Raw genomic sequence first — 12,776 nt, forward strand, 5'->3', positions numbered from 1 at the left:
GGTCCTAGACCTCTTGCCAGCAGAACCCTGCCCAACACCCTCTGGAGCCCTCCCCCTCTTTGATGGAAAAACCCCCTTGCCTCTTGCAGCCGTGTGTTGTTTGACTTTCTCCGGTTGGGGGACATCTGTTGCATCCTTGCCCTTGTTACCACCTGCGCGAACTTCAGCATGATCATCATCATCGGTGTCCTCTTGCACATTCTCCATGACATCGTCGTCATCCTTGCTGAGACCAGCATCTCCACCTAGTTCATCTTGTGTGTCAGCGGGCTCTTGGGAACTGTTGTAGTCATACCGGCCACGGCAACTGGTTGGCCGGTGTGTACGTTCTGGGACAAATGAAGTGAACTGCCTCGCAACCGCGTCGCTGTCAGAGCCACTAAGGGACGTCCACCCCTCAACCAACTTCCCGAGCAAGCCGGTCATTCCAGATGCAAACTGCCCTATTAGATGCTCAACAGGTGCCCTCGCCTGTGCACGAAACAAAGAAGCATCAATGACCACCCGTATTGCAATCACTTGCACGACATCAAAAAATACTCCACGACAAACCATAGATGTAGATCTTTTGATTACCTCGGCAGGGCAAGACGGAGCTGAGTGCACGTCCATCCACTTTCCAAAGTTTTGAGGCCCCCCAAACACTCTGTAGTCTATAGCATGATTGGCCATCAGCTAGAAAGAACAAAAAAAGAAAAAAAAAAGAAAAAAGCTAGGACATAAGAGAGAAAATGTAAGTTTAAGCACGAATGAAAAGAGTTGCCATGTAGAACGAGACATGGATACAGTACTCAGACAACCATGGATAACAAAGGTAGGCATCTCTTATAACCCACAGACGGTTGCCTCATGCCAATTTGTAGGCATGCCGTGTGGGCAAAGAAACCAGAACTAACCTGCAATTTTCCATATGTGGTGTCAGTAGCCTTGTCTGCGGCAAGCACAGCCTTGACAGCGTTGATAGTCCACGCAGAAACAGCAAATTTGTGCGCAGGCGGCGGGCCTCCTGTCCCAGTGAAATCCACGGTGTACATGAGCTGATACAAAACAATTTTAAAAAGAAATAAATATCAGTTGCCATCATGGGTACTGTGTGGAGAAAAACGGGATAATATATGTTCCCATGATAATCAAGTTGAGGTGCATGAAAGAAGAGAAGAAAAAGAAGAAGATGCCATCTACATGTGCTAATTGCCATCATAGTGTGATAGCAGTTGCCATGTTGTTATGATGGCAGTTGCCATCATAGTATGATGACAGTTGCCATACTAATATGATGGGAGTTGCCATATTGTCATTATGCCAGTTGCCATATTGTCATTATGGCAGTTGCCATCTTGATATGATCAGGTTGCCATCTTGTTATGATCAGGTTGCTGTGCATGAATAAAAGTGTGTTAAAAAATAGTGTTCACAGAAAGAATTGGTAAAAAAATACCATTAAATGCAGTCGACAACCCTTTTGGTACATCTTGCTTGAGAATGCATCGTGCAGGAAGTCGGCAATAAACTTACACCAATTCATGTTCTTCACATTTCCCAGATCCGCCTGCACCACACAAAATTTCAGGACAAAAAAAGGTTGCCGCATCAGAAATCAAATGGAAAAAAATATCGGAAAACACTGGCAGTCACTAGCTTTACACATGACATCGGAGCCAAAAAGATCAAAGGAAAATAAAGTAGTAAAGATGGATCATTCACCAGGATGGAAAAGCATTTGTTGCTTGGGCGAAGAGAGGTGGTCGGCGCGAAAACAGCTGAGATGAGGTACATGAGTAGCTTCATCTTGAAAACATCTCCATGCGTCGTCATGGCCTGCAGCGAATCTGCCACTTCAGACGTGTTCGGCATGGATTCAGACCCAGGAAACAAACGGGGGAACAACGCTTCCTCGATCTCATTGTTGACCTCGTACGGGACTTTCATATGTCCACGAGGCACACCCAAAGTGCAGAACACGGATTCCTCGTTCAACGGTAGTCTTCCACGTCCCGGAATCACGAATTCCCTGGAGGCGGGGTCGTAGATCTCATCAAGCCAGTCGCATACAGGGTTGACAAGGTTCGTGCACCGGACATCCATCATAGACTGCATACCCATCTCAGCAGCAGCCCCCTTCTGATCGTTGGTGAATTTGTCACTCAACGCAGTCAGTCGTTCTTGGGAGGCTCTGTTGCGAATACGTTTCTTCTTCTGCAAAAAATAGATAAAAAGTGATCAGTTGTTGCCATGTTTTTGCAAAAAGTGATCAGTTGTTGCCATGTTTTGCAATGTCATGAAATTTTAGTTCGTGTCAGACGACTACAAACTCGAGGTGTCAACCAGTAACATAAAGCAGGAGGAATGGGGGATGTGTGAACATTTACCTCATCACCCTCTTTTCTCCGTCCAGTTGCCCGATTACGCTGTGGTGGATCCATGAAATCTTCATCATCGTTTTGATGATCGCCACGAGCCATTCTGCTGAGATAGAAACAGACCAAATTGTCATGGTGGAAATATAAATGCAAGAGGTAAGCAGTTGCCACCTAACAGAAAATGTCAACTAGTGAATGCAGAAAAAATAACATGAACACACACGCATCCCTCCTATAATTGTCGGAAACATAAACATGGCAAGTAAGCACGTGGGTTGCATTATCAAGTAAAAAAAGTGTACATATGGTAAATGCACTTGAAAACAAAAAATATTGGAGTTGCCATGTTAGCCCAAGATAGTATGATAGAAAGTCACAGAATCCTCCACATTAGAAAAACTAAAATGTGGCAGCTCACACACTGTCCTAAAAATACACCAATCAAATGCCACTTGTTCAGCGGCAGAAATGTACTAGGGTGAAATTGCCGTGCTAAAATGCAACACATACTATAACAAATCGATGAAACCACATCTAATTTAAGAACCTGAAAAATTGCCACAGTGTGATCAGATATCACAAAGTCATTGTGGCAAAACAAAAAAAAATTGCGCCTATAGTACAATGAATTTGCCATATTGTACTGACTGCGGCATGGCAACAGACATAATGTGGTCAGCCAAAAACTTGTGACATGCAAAGCATATGTATAGTATCTGACACAATTGATATGCAAATTTGGTTGCCACATTATGCAGCCAATTTGCCACACTGTCTTATCTGCAGAATGACAACAGACAGTGTGTTCACATTCTATTCGCCACATGAATATACTATCCAAGTGGCAACAGGCACACTTGATGTGCACATTAGTTGCCATTCAGTGCAGTTGGCTCCTGAAACTGCATTGACTACTGATTTTGGCAACTATCACAGTGTGGTAACTATCACAAATCATTCAGAAAATTTAGATGCCACAATGAAAAAGCATGTTTGTGGCTACTATCACAGTAATTCAGCAAATTTAGTTGCCACATGGAAGAGCGTGTGTGTGGCAACTATCACAGTCATTCAATAAAAATAGTTGCCCCATGCGAAAGCTTATATGTGGCAACTAACACAATCATTTCAGTAATTTGTTGTCGCAAGGGGAAACACGTTTGTGGCAACTATCACATTTGTTCAGGGAGTTAGTTGCCACACAATCATGATAGTTAATGAAACTATCAAGTTCGCCTCATACTACAGTTTCAAAACCCAACTAACTAGATCTAGGGTCCAATGGCAACTACCACGACTTCAAATTCACTCTCAAAATTCTCCCACGAACTGACTGCAAACATAAATCCGAACCAATGCGCATCAAACAAACCGGGAGACACCTGCCCAATCCATAGGCAAGACTAGTGCGTGCTTCCGAACAGGCATAACCACACCAACGATGCCGCGGCCGCGGCCGCGACAAAACTGCCCAGTGCCACCAAAAACGGCTAGCAGACGACTTCGGCACCGGCGGGAACACCGACGCATCGCCGAATCGCCTGAATCTCTACGAATCTCGATCGAGGAATCGAACAGGGAGGGAAGGGGGAAAATGCAGGAAGGGATTGCGAGAGTTGTAGCGAGCATTACCTTCAACCCGCAGGCGCTCCGGCGAAGCCGCTCCGTTCCGGCGAGCCCCACCGACGGTCGCGAACACCGTCGATTCTTCCGCCTCCGCCGTCGCCTTCTCCCCTCGCCTTCTCCTCCAATGGTTTGAAATGCGAGTGGGTTGTGCCAATGATTTGAAATGCGAGTGGGTTGTGCCAGTAACTGCGGTGCGGGTGAGTAAATGGAACCGTGAGGGAGAGGGGGCAGAGGTGTGCGACGTGTTTGACGTCAACCGCGATCGGAGCGTGGCATGCGGGCGCATAGCAGTTCCACCACACGCCTCCGAGTGGCAACCGCTGACCGCGGGATGTCAACCAACGTGCGGGCGAACTGACTCCCACATCGCACACGCGCCTCGTCCTACGTGGCGCAGAAAACCGGCCGGTTTGTTTCAAGATTCGTGCACAAAGTTGTCAACAGAGATGCTTGCGTGTGGTCGGGATGGTGAACGCCCACACGTATGGGCGTTAACATTTCCGTTTTTCTTTAAGAATTAGAAGTTTTTGGAGAAAATATACGTATTATTGAAAATATATTTTGAATACGACGCTAATCTTATAATACTCCCAGCTGATGAATCCGAACCGGATGTCCTCTCCTGGACGATCCCGTTCGCAGGCGCATCCTGATAAACTTGCTTGACCGTCCCCTCTTCTTCTCTTCACCGAACACACCCTAAACCTCCTCGCAAAAAGGAAGCAGCTTTCGAGTTTCGCCCCCAAATTCGCTCGATCGGAAGCGACCCCGTCGGAAGCAGCAATGGCGGGGCTGTCCCTGCGGTGCGGCGACTGCGGCGTGCAGCTGAGGAGCGTGGAGGAGGCGCAGGCGCACGCCGAGGCCACCTCCCACACCAACTTCGCCGAGTCCACCGAGGCCGTCCTCAACCTCGTCTGCGCCGACTGCGGCAAGCCATGCCGCTCTCAGACCGTAAGATCCCGCCTCCCCCGCTCCGTCCCCCGACGGAACCCGGCCGGATTTGGTGGCTTCGTCGATCCTGCGTGCTAGATTTACATCTCCGTCGGTGCCTGATCCAGTTCCGCCTGTCGATTCGGTGTGTGTAGGAGGTGGACCTGCACAAGAAGCGCACGGGCCACGCCGAGTTCACGGACAAGACCATGGAGGCGGCCAAGCCCATCGATCTTGAGGCGCCGCCCAAGCCGGCCTCCGAGGCCATGGATGTGGACGCGTCCGGGAGCGCGGAGCCGCAAGGTGCGGTTTCCAATCTGAGATAAGCAAAGGGTTTCTTTCATCTGTGACGGATTTTGAGTGTTGACGGTGTGTTTTGATTTTGGCAGAGTTGGTGTCGCCAGAGGTGAACAAGGAGATGCTCGGGGAACTCGAATCGATGGGCTTTTCGACTGCGCGTGCCACTAGGGCACTTCACTTCTCCGGTATGTATATAGCTATAGCCTCTGACTCCTATAACTGTCATGTTATCAGTTGATGATGCCACTGCACATAACATTGCCTATGATAATAAGATCATTTTACTGTGGCCCTTGTCAGAATATCTCAACATAACATTGCCTGCGATTTATTGAGAGCCATATCTTAATTTACTTCATACTCATCGAATAAAGAATAAACTTACTCAAAGTGCTGTGTCATGCTAGGATATACTATACTATTGGGTTCTGAATGGCATAAGATATCAGATTACTTAGCCAAGGAAAACCATGTAAATGAAAGAAAATATTGATAGTTTAATTATTGGATAACATACAAATGTGAACAGGGGTGATAATACTGAATAACCGACTATATCAAACTATAATCTCTTTTTATTGAACTATATCAATTTCTTGAAGATGACAGTGGCGTCAAATGACTAAGTTACCTGAATGGACCAGCATAAACAGTGTATAGAAATATTCTTTTACCATCTCCACTCTCCAGTCATATTTTATAGGTCCTTTTTTGATATTATCTCATGCAGCTGCAAATTAATATACAATGATGTTCATAATTTTCCTGAACCCGTGTACTTTTACATAGGTAATAGCACCATTGAAGGCGCCATTAACTGGCTCTCTGAGCATCAGGAGGATCCGGATATTGATGAAATGCCTATGGTATGAAGCTTTTTATTTTGTTCTTCGTTGTTTGTTAGAGTAGAGATTTGCCCATTTTGATTTCTGATGGTGCTTGGTCCCATGTTTGCAAATAAGTATTGTTTTGGTAGTCTTTTCATCACAGTTATATTTTAATTAATTGCAGTTAGTAGCAACTTTATTCTTTGATATGTTATCCATGCTTCTTCCAGAAGCAATGGTTTATTCATATGAATGTATGAGGGTGCTGTACTTTTCCCAAATGACATGGTTTCACCACTTTGGAATTCCATGGTTCAAGAAGTGTCTACACAATATAAGCATGCAACATTTAAGGGATTTTGTATAAAAATAGCTTTAATTGGATGTGTTCACTTTATGGTGAAATGCTACTTTGAAGTAAACATTATCGGCTTAAACTATAGCTGATGCTGAATTCAACTGCCAAAGCTCCTCCACTTATTGCTGCTTCCATCTGTGCCCAACTGCCCATGCACAAGGACCAACTTGCTTGCTTGACTTAGTTTTGTCCACTGAGCATCTATTAACAGTGTTCAATGGTGGCTGAATAGATGTTACTGACACTTTTGGCTAGAACAATATTTCTCTCCAGCGCATATCATCTGCAGGTTTCTTATTTAAGTTATCTTATTTCACCTCTCAGGTGCCGGCCAACACCGTGGCTAACAAGCCCTCTCTAACTGAGGAAGAGAAGAAGATTAAGGCACAAGAGCTGAGGTGCTTTTATAAACCATTCTTGAATCATGGGCTGGTGGTTAAATAATTCTCTTTAGAAGTAGCAGATATTTGTCTGTTTGTAGGGCTATTTTTCGTTGTACTGAATCAATTCGTTGACATTTGGATACTTATTATGTTCTTTATTTTCTACCTTTAACTTTAATAAATAACCATAATACACAACATAAGTATGGTGCCTTTATACTTTTGTGAACATGCAGTGCCCTAAGCATGCGCTTTGGGGAATGATAGCTTTAGTAGAAAAAATGTGCAGTTTTTGCAACACTAGTTTTGAAAGGTGCCATTTCTCCGTAATTGTGCACAAATCTTAGAGCTTGGAATTCAGAATAAAGGGCATAGTAACATATAGTAGCCATAGGTTATGGACGAGAAATTTTCTGAGATAAAGAGCACTTGTCTTGAACTCAGTATGTATCTTTTTGTGGAATAATATTTTCTTCCAAGACACCTCGTACTGAGAGTATCCATCCCTCTTGTAGGGAGCGTGCTCGTAAAAAGAAAGAAGAAGAAGAAAAAAGGATGGAGAGAGAAAGGGAAAAGGTATGTCAACTTTCATTTGCCCCTGTAAAAATGTCTTTTTTTACTTTCTTGATTTGTAATATATGCCTACTTATGTAGTTTAAATGTATATAAATTTGTTATAATCAGAATAAACAGAGGACGACATCAGCATAACCTGTAACATATATCTCCATCTGGCTTCTTCTGGACAGATTATCATTTTTTTACTCCATTTTATAATTGTTCAATCATGCGTCTTGGACCATACAATCCAAATTGGAAGAATATTTTCTGAACAAATATATTTTTGATAGCCCTTTATGTTAATATTTCAGTACAAAAGCTTCCTATGGTTTTCATTTTATTTTATTTAACCTCTAGTCTCAAATTTGTTTGCTGATGTGTATTTGCAAGTGTATTTTCTTGTTCATCTTCTGAATATGTTATTATGTATATCTCCAACAGATTGTTTGTTGGAGGTTTTTAGGGTACACACATTTTCCTTTTTTCATGTTAGTCTTTACTCTGCAGTACTATCAGCAAGACAACGTTTACAAACTATACTACATTGTTTATGTGAGGATACCAAACACAAAATTTTATCCATATTATCTCAATGCTAGTTTATGTTTCATGTGATAACATCTCATCATTACAAGTTACACTTTGGCTCAACATTAGAAAGTAATGGCCTTAGCATACTATTTCTTAGCTTTATATCTAGTGTACATTTTTTAAGTTTTTATTATTATTTTGCCTCACGGATTAGGCTTTTTTGTAGGAGCGCATAAGGATTGGTAAGGAGCTTCTTGAAGCCAAAAAAATGGAGGAGTTAAATGAAAGGAAACGGTTGGTTCTTTATTTTAGTTTATTATTTATTTTACTAGACTTATGCTGGTAATATCAAGTTTTGCTTAATTTTTCCTTGCCATTGGCAGCATCATAGAATTGAGAAGGCTTGAGAAAGAGGAGGAGAAAAGAGCCAGAGAAAAGATTCGCCAGAAACTTGAAGAGGACAAGGTTTCTTATTCATCCATCTCAATTTCAGGAATATTCATATGCTGCTAGTTTGGTTTCAGTTACTAGTATCTATTTACCTTTTGTATAGGAAAGGAATGATTTACTTTGATTTAACCTGGAGATATTCAACTGAATGCAATTTTATTTGGTTGCTAACTAGCTGTAGTCCTTAAGCCTCAAACAGTTTCTCATATTTTTATTCTCAGGCTGAACGTAGAAGAAAACTTGGATTGCCGGCAGAAGCCCCAGCTGCATCCAAGCCAAGTGCGCCACCGCCTGTTGAAGAGAAGAAGGTACCGTTTTTTAATCCGATTGACCTTGCCATTGTAACCTGTTGATCCAGATTTTGTGCACCTTTGTCAATTTAAACACGACATTACACTGTTTTGATCACCTAAGTTGCCTTCCCAAAAATCTAAAATGTGAGATGGACAAGATTTTCTTGTACTTTTGAACCTCTCATTTCTCAGAACAAATAGAGGACTCCTCTTCCATGTGAATCCTACATTGTTTTCTGGTTGGGCAGCCTGTGATGCGCCCTCTAGAACCGTCTGGAGAGGCCAGAGTTCATTTTACCTTCGATAAGATATGTTTAATATTGGTTAATTCTTTAACTGTGGCCTTAAATTTTGCAGAGTGCATTTTTACCTGTCAGACCAGCCACAAAGGCAGAGCGGATGAGGGATTGCTTACGAAATATCAAGCAGCAGAACAAGGTATGAACCGTAATTTTCCCATGGAAGTCACGGCATTGTTCATTAATTTGATGTGAACTATGGATCACCATATGGGAGCATATAATGGCAGTTGTAACGAACATAGACTTTAGTTTATGAGGTTGAGGGACCTAAGTTAGAGTGGCAAGCTGCAGGTTTTGAAGGTCTCCAATTTCTTGTTTCTTTATGTATGTTCCCTCTGACCAAATCAAGAAGTTAGATTTGTGCCATCATTTACCTAGAATAGAAGAGTTTGTGCTCCTGCTATCTTCCTAGTAGTAGCAATCATAGAAGAAAAGTAACGTGCATAATAACCCAAATATCCATTTCTGAGCCCAGGCTCATCTGCACCCGGTGAAGAGAAAATTGTGGTGAAAATAGGCTCATCACAGTTGGGATCTCCTGATATACATTGCTTTGTGTCCAGTTTCTCTTTGATGCCTTATATGACTTGTGCAGGGTCATATTTGTCTCGAGTGTATTTGCATACTATCGGGACTATGATATTTCGACATGGCCTCATTGTCTTGTAGTGGAATGACTTGTCCAGTTCGGTTTCCTGTTTTGTTTTGAACCTTGCTATCATTTGGTAACAACTTAATCAGTGATGTGCGCTTTCTCTATGCTAGTCCAGTATACTCACAAACCTTAATGATTAATATAAACTGTACTAGTTATATGATGCTGATTTTTACATAACTTGCATATAAAATAGGTCTGGATATTATAATTGATTTCATCGTACTTACCTACACGGGACTACTGTTGTGACAGGAGGAGGATGCTAAAGTAAAGAGGGCTTTTCAGACACTCCTTACCTACATCGGAAACGTGGTTAAAAACCCTGACGAGGAGAAATTCAGAAAGATCAGACTTACCAATGCTACATTCCAGGTGAATTCCCTTTTCCCTGGACTGGTAAAAACGATGCCCTAACCTGCCGAATAACCTGAGACTGATGGTATGTCTTCTGTTCCTTGCAGGAGAGAGTTGGGAGCCTTGGAGGCATAGAGTTTCTCGAGCTGTGCGGGTTTGAGAAACCGGAAGGCGAGGAGATCTTGTTTCTGGCAAGGGACAAGGTTGACAAGGCTGTCCTGAATGTAGCTGGAGCCGAGCTCAACTCCGCCATCACCAATCCTTTCTTTGGAGTCCTCTGAATCCGGAAATCCCCGTTGTATCCCTTCCTGGAAATCTGTAGTCTGAATCGGGAATGTAGCGAAGAATTGTCGAATTAAACTGTAAAAAAGTTCAATCTTGCTTATGAGAAATATGTACAAGACAACACAGGAAAATTTTCACACAGGGGAACTGGTCCTATCCAAAGAAATCTTTCCGAAGTCTAGGCTTGCACTACTCAGTTTAACTTTAGCATGTGTTTGGTCCGGCCCAGCATCTAGGGAACATGTCCGCTGCTGCAGATTCGAACTCATGTGCGAAGCGCTCTCAACCTGAGTACCTGAATTCTTGCAGCAGTAGGTTGTCACCCCCTCCTCCGTTGGCCCAGCTGGGGACGGTGTGGGAACATTAATTATTAAAAAAAATGAGAAGTAAAATAAAAGTCGCAAAGCTTCCGTTTTCTTCCAAGGAAAAAAATCCGGCTTTGCAAACAGGCAGGTCATTACGGCCCAAAACGATTTCCGGCCCACACGCCTTGACCTCACAACAGAAACAACGGATTACCGGAAGTGTAGCATGCATGAAAGCTACTTATTTCACGACTCAAAAATTAACGACCCCTCAGGAAAAAAAAAGACTCGAAAATTAACGAAAGCCATCTATACTACACTTCAAAAAAGCGTCTACATGCTACCGGACGACTTTGATGACTGAAAGTCGCCTGCAACTGCATCTGTGGACGACTGGCCTAGGGAAATAAAGTGGCTTTGAGAGGTAAATAAAGATCTCTGAAGCCTGCGATTGCTGTGCACGCGGCATGCACCACCGGAAACCACCGGACCCGAGCAAGAAAAGCGTCGCCATTTTGGCCAGCGCAGCTGCAAAATCAAAACAAGCTGTCCATTTTGCTTTTCAGTCTGTAGGAATAATGCCTAGAGCATCTCTCCAGGCATAGCAGAGAAGAGATGAGAGACTTGGCTGGTCTGAATTTTCTTTGTTGTCTTCTTTCTGTCCAGTCCCGTCAAGTATAGGTGTCTATCTAGTCTAGCTCAAGAAATTGACAGACAGACAGACAGAAAGCACGGAATTCAGATTTGTGGGATTCAGTATTGTGGGATTGATGGGCATCTAATTCTAGATGCTCAGGCTCCGGTAGCGGCAGCACGCGCGGGCTAAATTTCGTGTTTTGACCCTTTTCGCATAGAAATTCAAAATCTGACCCTTGTTGAAAAGAATTTTGGGATCTGACTCTTTCGCTATCGCTAGGGGTTCTGGCGATAGGGTTAGACATCCTACCGCCAGGGCACCTGACGGCAGGGTGCGATGGAGGGGAACGGCAACCGTTTGCCCGAGCTGACGTGGATAAGTACCCTACCGTCAGGGGCCCTGGCGGTAGCCTGTCTAACCCTACCGCCAGAACCCCTGGTTGTAGATGGTTGCTGGGTTTTTGCCTCGGAAAATTTCTGTAACGAAATATTGAAGTGCCCTGACGGTAGGTTGTGTGACCTTACCGTCAGGGTCCATGACGGGAGGGTCATGTGTTTTATGAGTTTCAAGTTTAATTGATTGCTTCTTTTCAAAATCAATATCTTTTACCATGAAAGTATACTCATATTGACAAGAACAAATGGCATGAAGTTAAGTTAATGTTCAAACTGAATGGATAATGAACAAATGGCATTACGAGAGGCACATAGTTTCATTATTCATCGAGAACATAATTGAAAGACACAAGACAAACTAATAGGACGATTTGCTGATAAGTTCGAAGAGCGGGCAGACATCATCATCTTCAGAGCTCCTCGTATGTTAGCCTGGGCCGTGGAGATAGAAACGGCAGCGGATCCACCGGTTCAGGCGGAGGCGGAACGCTGGTCGGCATCCGACCGTTCAAGCACTCCCACCTTGCCCTGCCCGCTGGAGTTTTCGCCTCCGCCCTTCCCCAGTTGATGATATCAAACACAGATGCACTTGGGGGTGGCATCCTGGCTCTCTCCTCCGCATTGCTCTCAAAGTAGATTCTCCGGCCCAAATTGCTCAGGAGATAGTTGGCGTAATTCTGCACAACTTCAATGCACGCTTCCCGACGGACATGGCAAATACTTGGATCTGCCTTCATCTTTGCCTTCACTTCCTTCCACTCCTTCACGCTCTGCGATCAAGCCATGACATCGTCAAGGATCCGCTCTGCCCTCTCGTGCCACCGCTTTGCCCTCGTGGCCTCTAGGACCTCGTCTGAGACAGATCCCATCGGCTGTAGCAGCTCGGGGAAGGTCTCGTACATGTACGGGAGCGGCATCTCTGACGGAATGTGTTGGAGAGGAGTGGGAGGAGCAGGCGGTGATGGAGTCGGCGGTGCTTGCTCCAAGCTTTCGTACCTAAACATATAGATTCATCACACAAAGGTTAATCACCTTGAAAAAAAAATCTAAACCTAGGGTTCATCATGTGGTCAAATGCATCATACCATATCATATTTCTCCAACCACATCCAACATGCATCACATCTCCAATATTCATCATATCATAAAAATTTTTAACACAAAAAATTATGAACTAGGTTCATCTTGAGGGTTCAACATTTGTTCTCCAACTATATCCAC

The 12,776-nt window shown here is 43.7% G+C and overlaps 1 protein-coding gene across 1 annotated transcript; it reads left to right on the top strand.

Annotated features, from left to right (window-relative positions):
- The first annotated feature begins 4,607 nt into the window (after positions 1-4,607).
- On the top strand, positions 4,608-10,397 carry LOC119314901 (GRB10-interacting GYF protein 2-like). The gene is made up of 12 exons (XM_037589588.1): positions 4,608-4,937; positions 5,072-5,219; positions 5,306-5,401; positions 6,006-6,082; positions 6,726-6,799; positions 7,300-7,360; positions 8,103-8,170; positions 8,260-8,341; positions 8,548-8,634; positions 8,977-9,057; positions 9,832-9,951; positions 10,041-10,397. Exons 1-12 carry the CDS (start codon positions 4,770-4,772, stop codon positions 10,212-10,214), a joined length of 1,236 nt encoding a protein of 411 aa, XP_037445485.1. The 5' UTR covers positions 4,608-4,769; the 3' UTR covers positions 10,215-10,397.
- The last annotated feature ends 2,379 nt before the right edge of the window (positions 10,398-12,776 follow it).

The sequence above is a fragment of the Triticum dicoccoides genome, chromosome 6A (assembly GCF_002162155.2).
Source record: "Triticum dicoccoides isolate Atlit2015 ecotype Zavitan chromosome 6A, WEW_v2.0, whole genome shotgun sequence".
NCBI classification, from domain to species: Eukaryota; Viridiplantae; Streptophyta; class Magnoliopsida; order Poales; family Poaceae; genus Triticum; species Triticum dicoccoides.

What these genes read in the sequence shown, in the direction of transcription:
- LOC119314901 (XM_037589588.1), top strand. Translation starts at nt 4,770, where the DNA reads ATGGCGGGGCTGTCCCTGCGGTGCGGCGACTGCGGCGTGCAGCTGAGG. An exon ending in CGGGAGCGCGGAGCCGCAAG is followed by an intron (nt 5,220 to 5,305) that starts GTGCGGTTTCCA and finishes TGATTTTGGCAG; the next exon opens with AGTTGGTGTCGCCAGAGGTG. An exon ending in AGAAACTTGAAGAGGACAAG is followed by an intron (nt 8,342 to 8,547) that starts GTTTCTTATTCA and finishes TTTTATTCTCAG; the next exon opens with GCTGAACGTAGAAGAAAACT.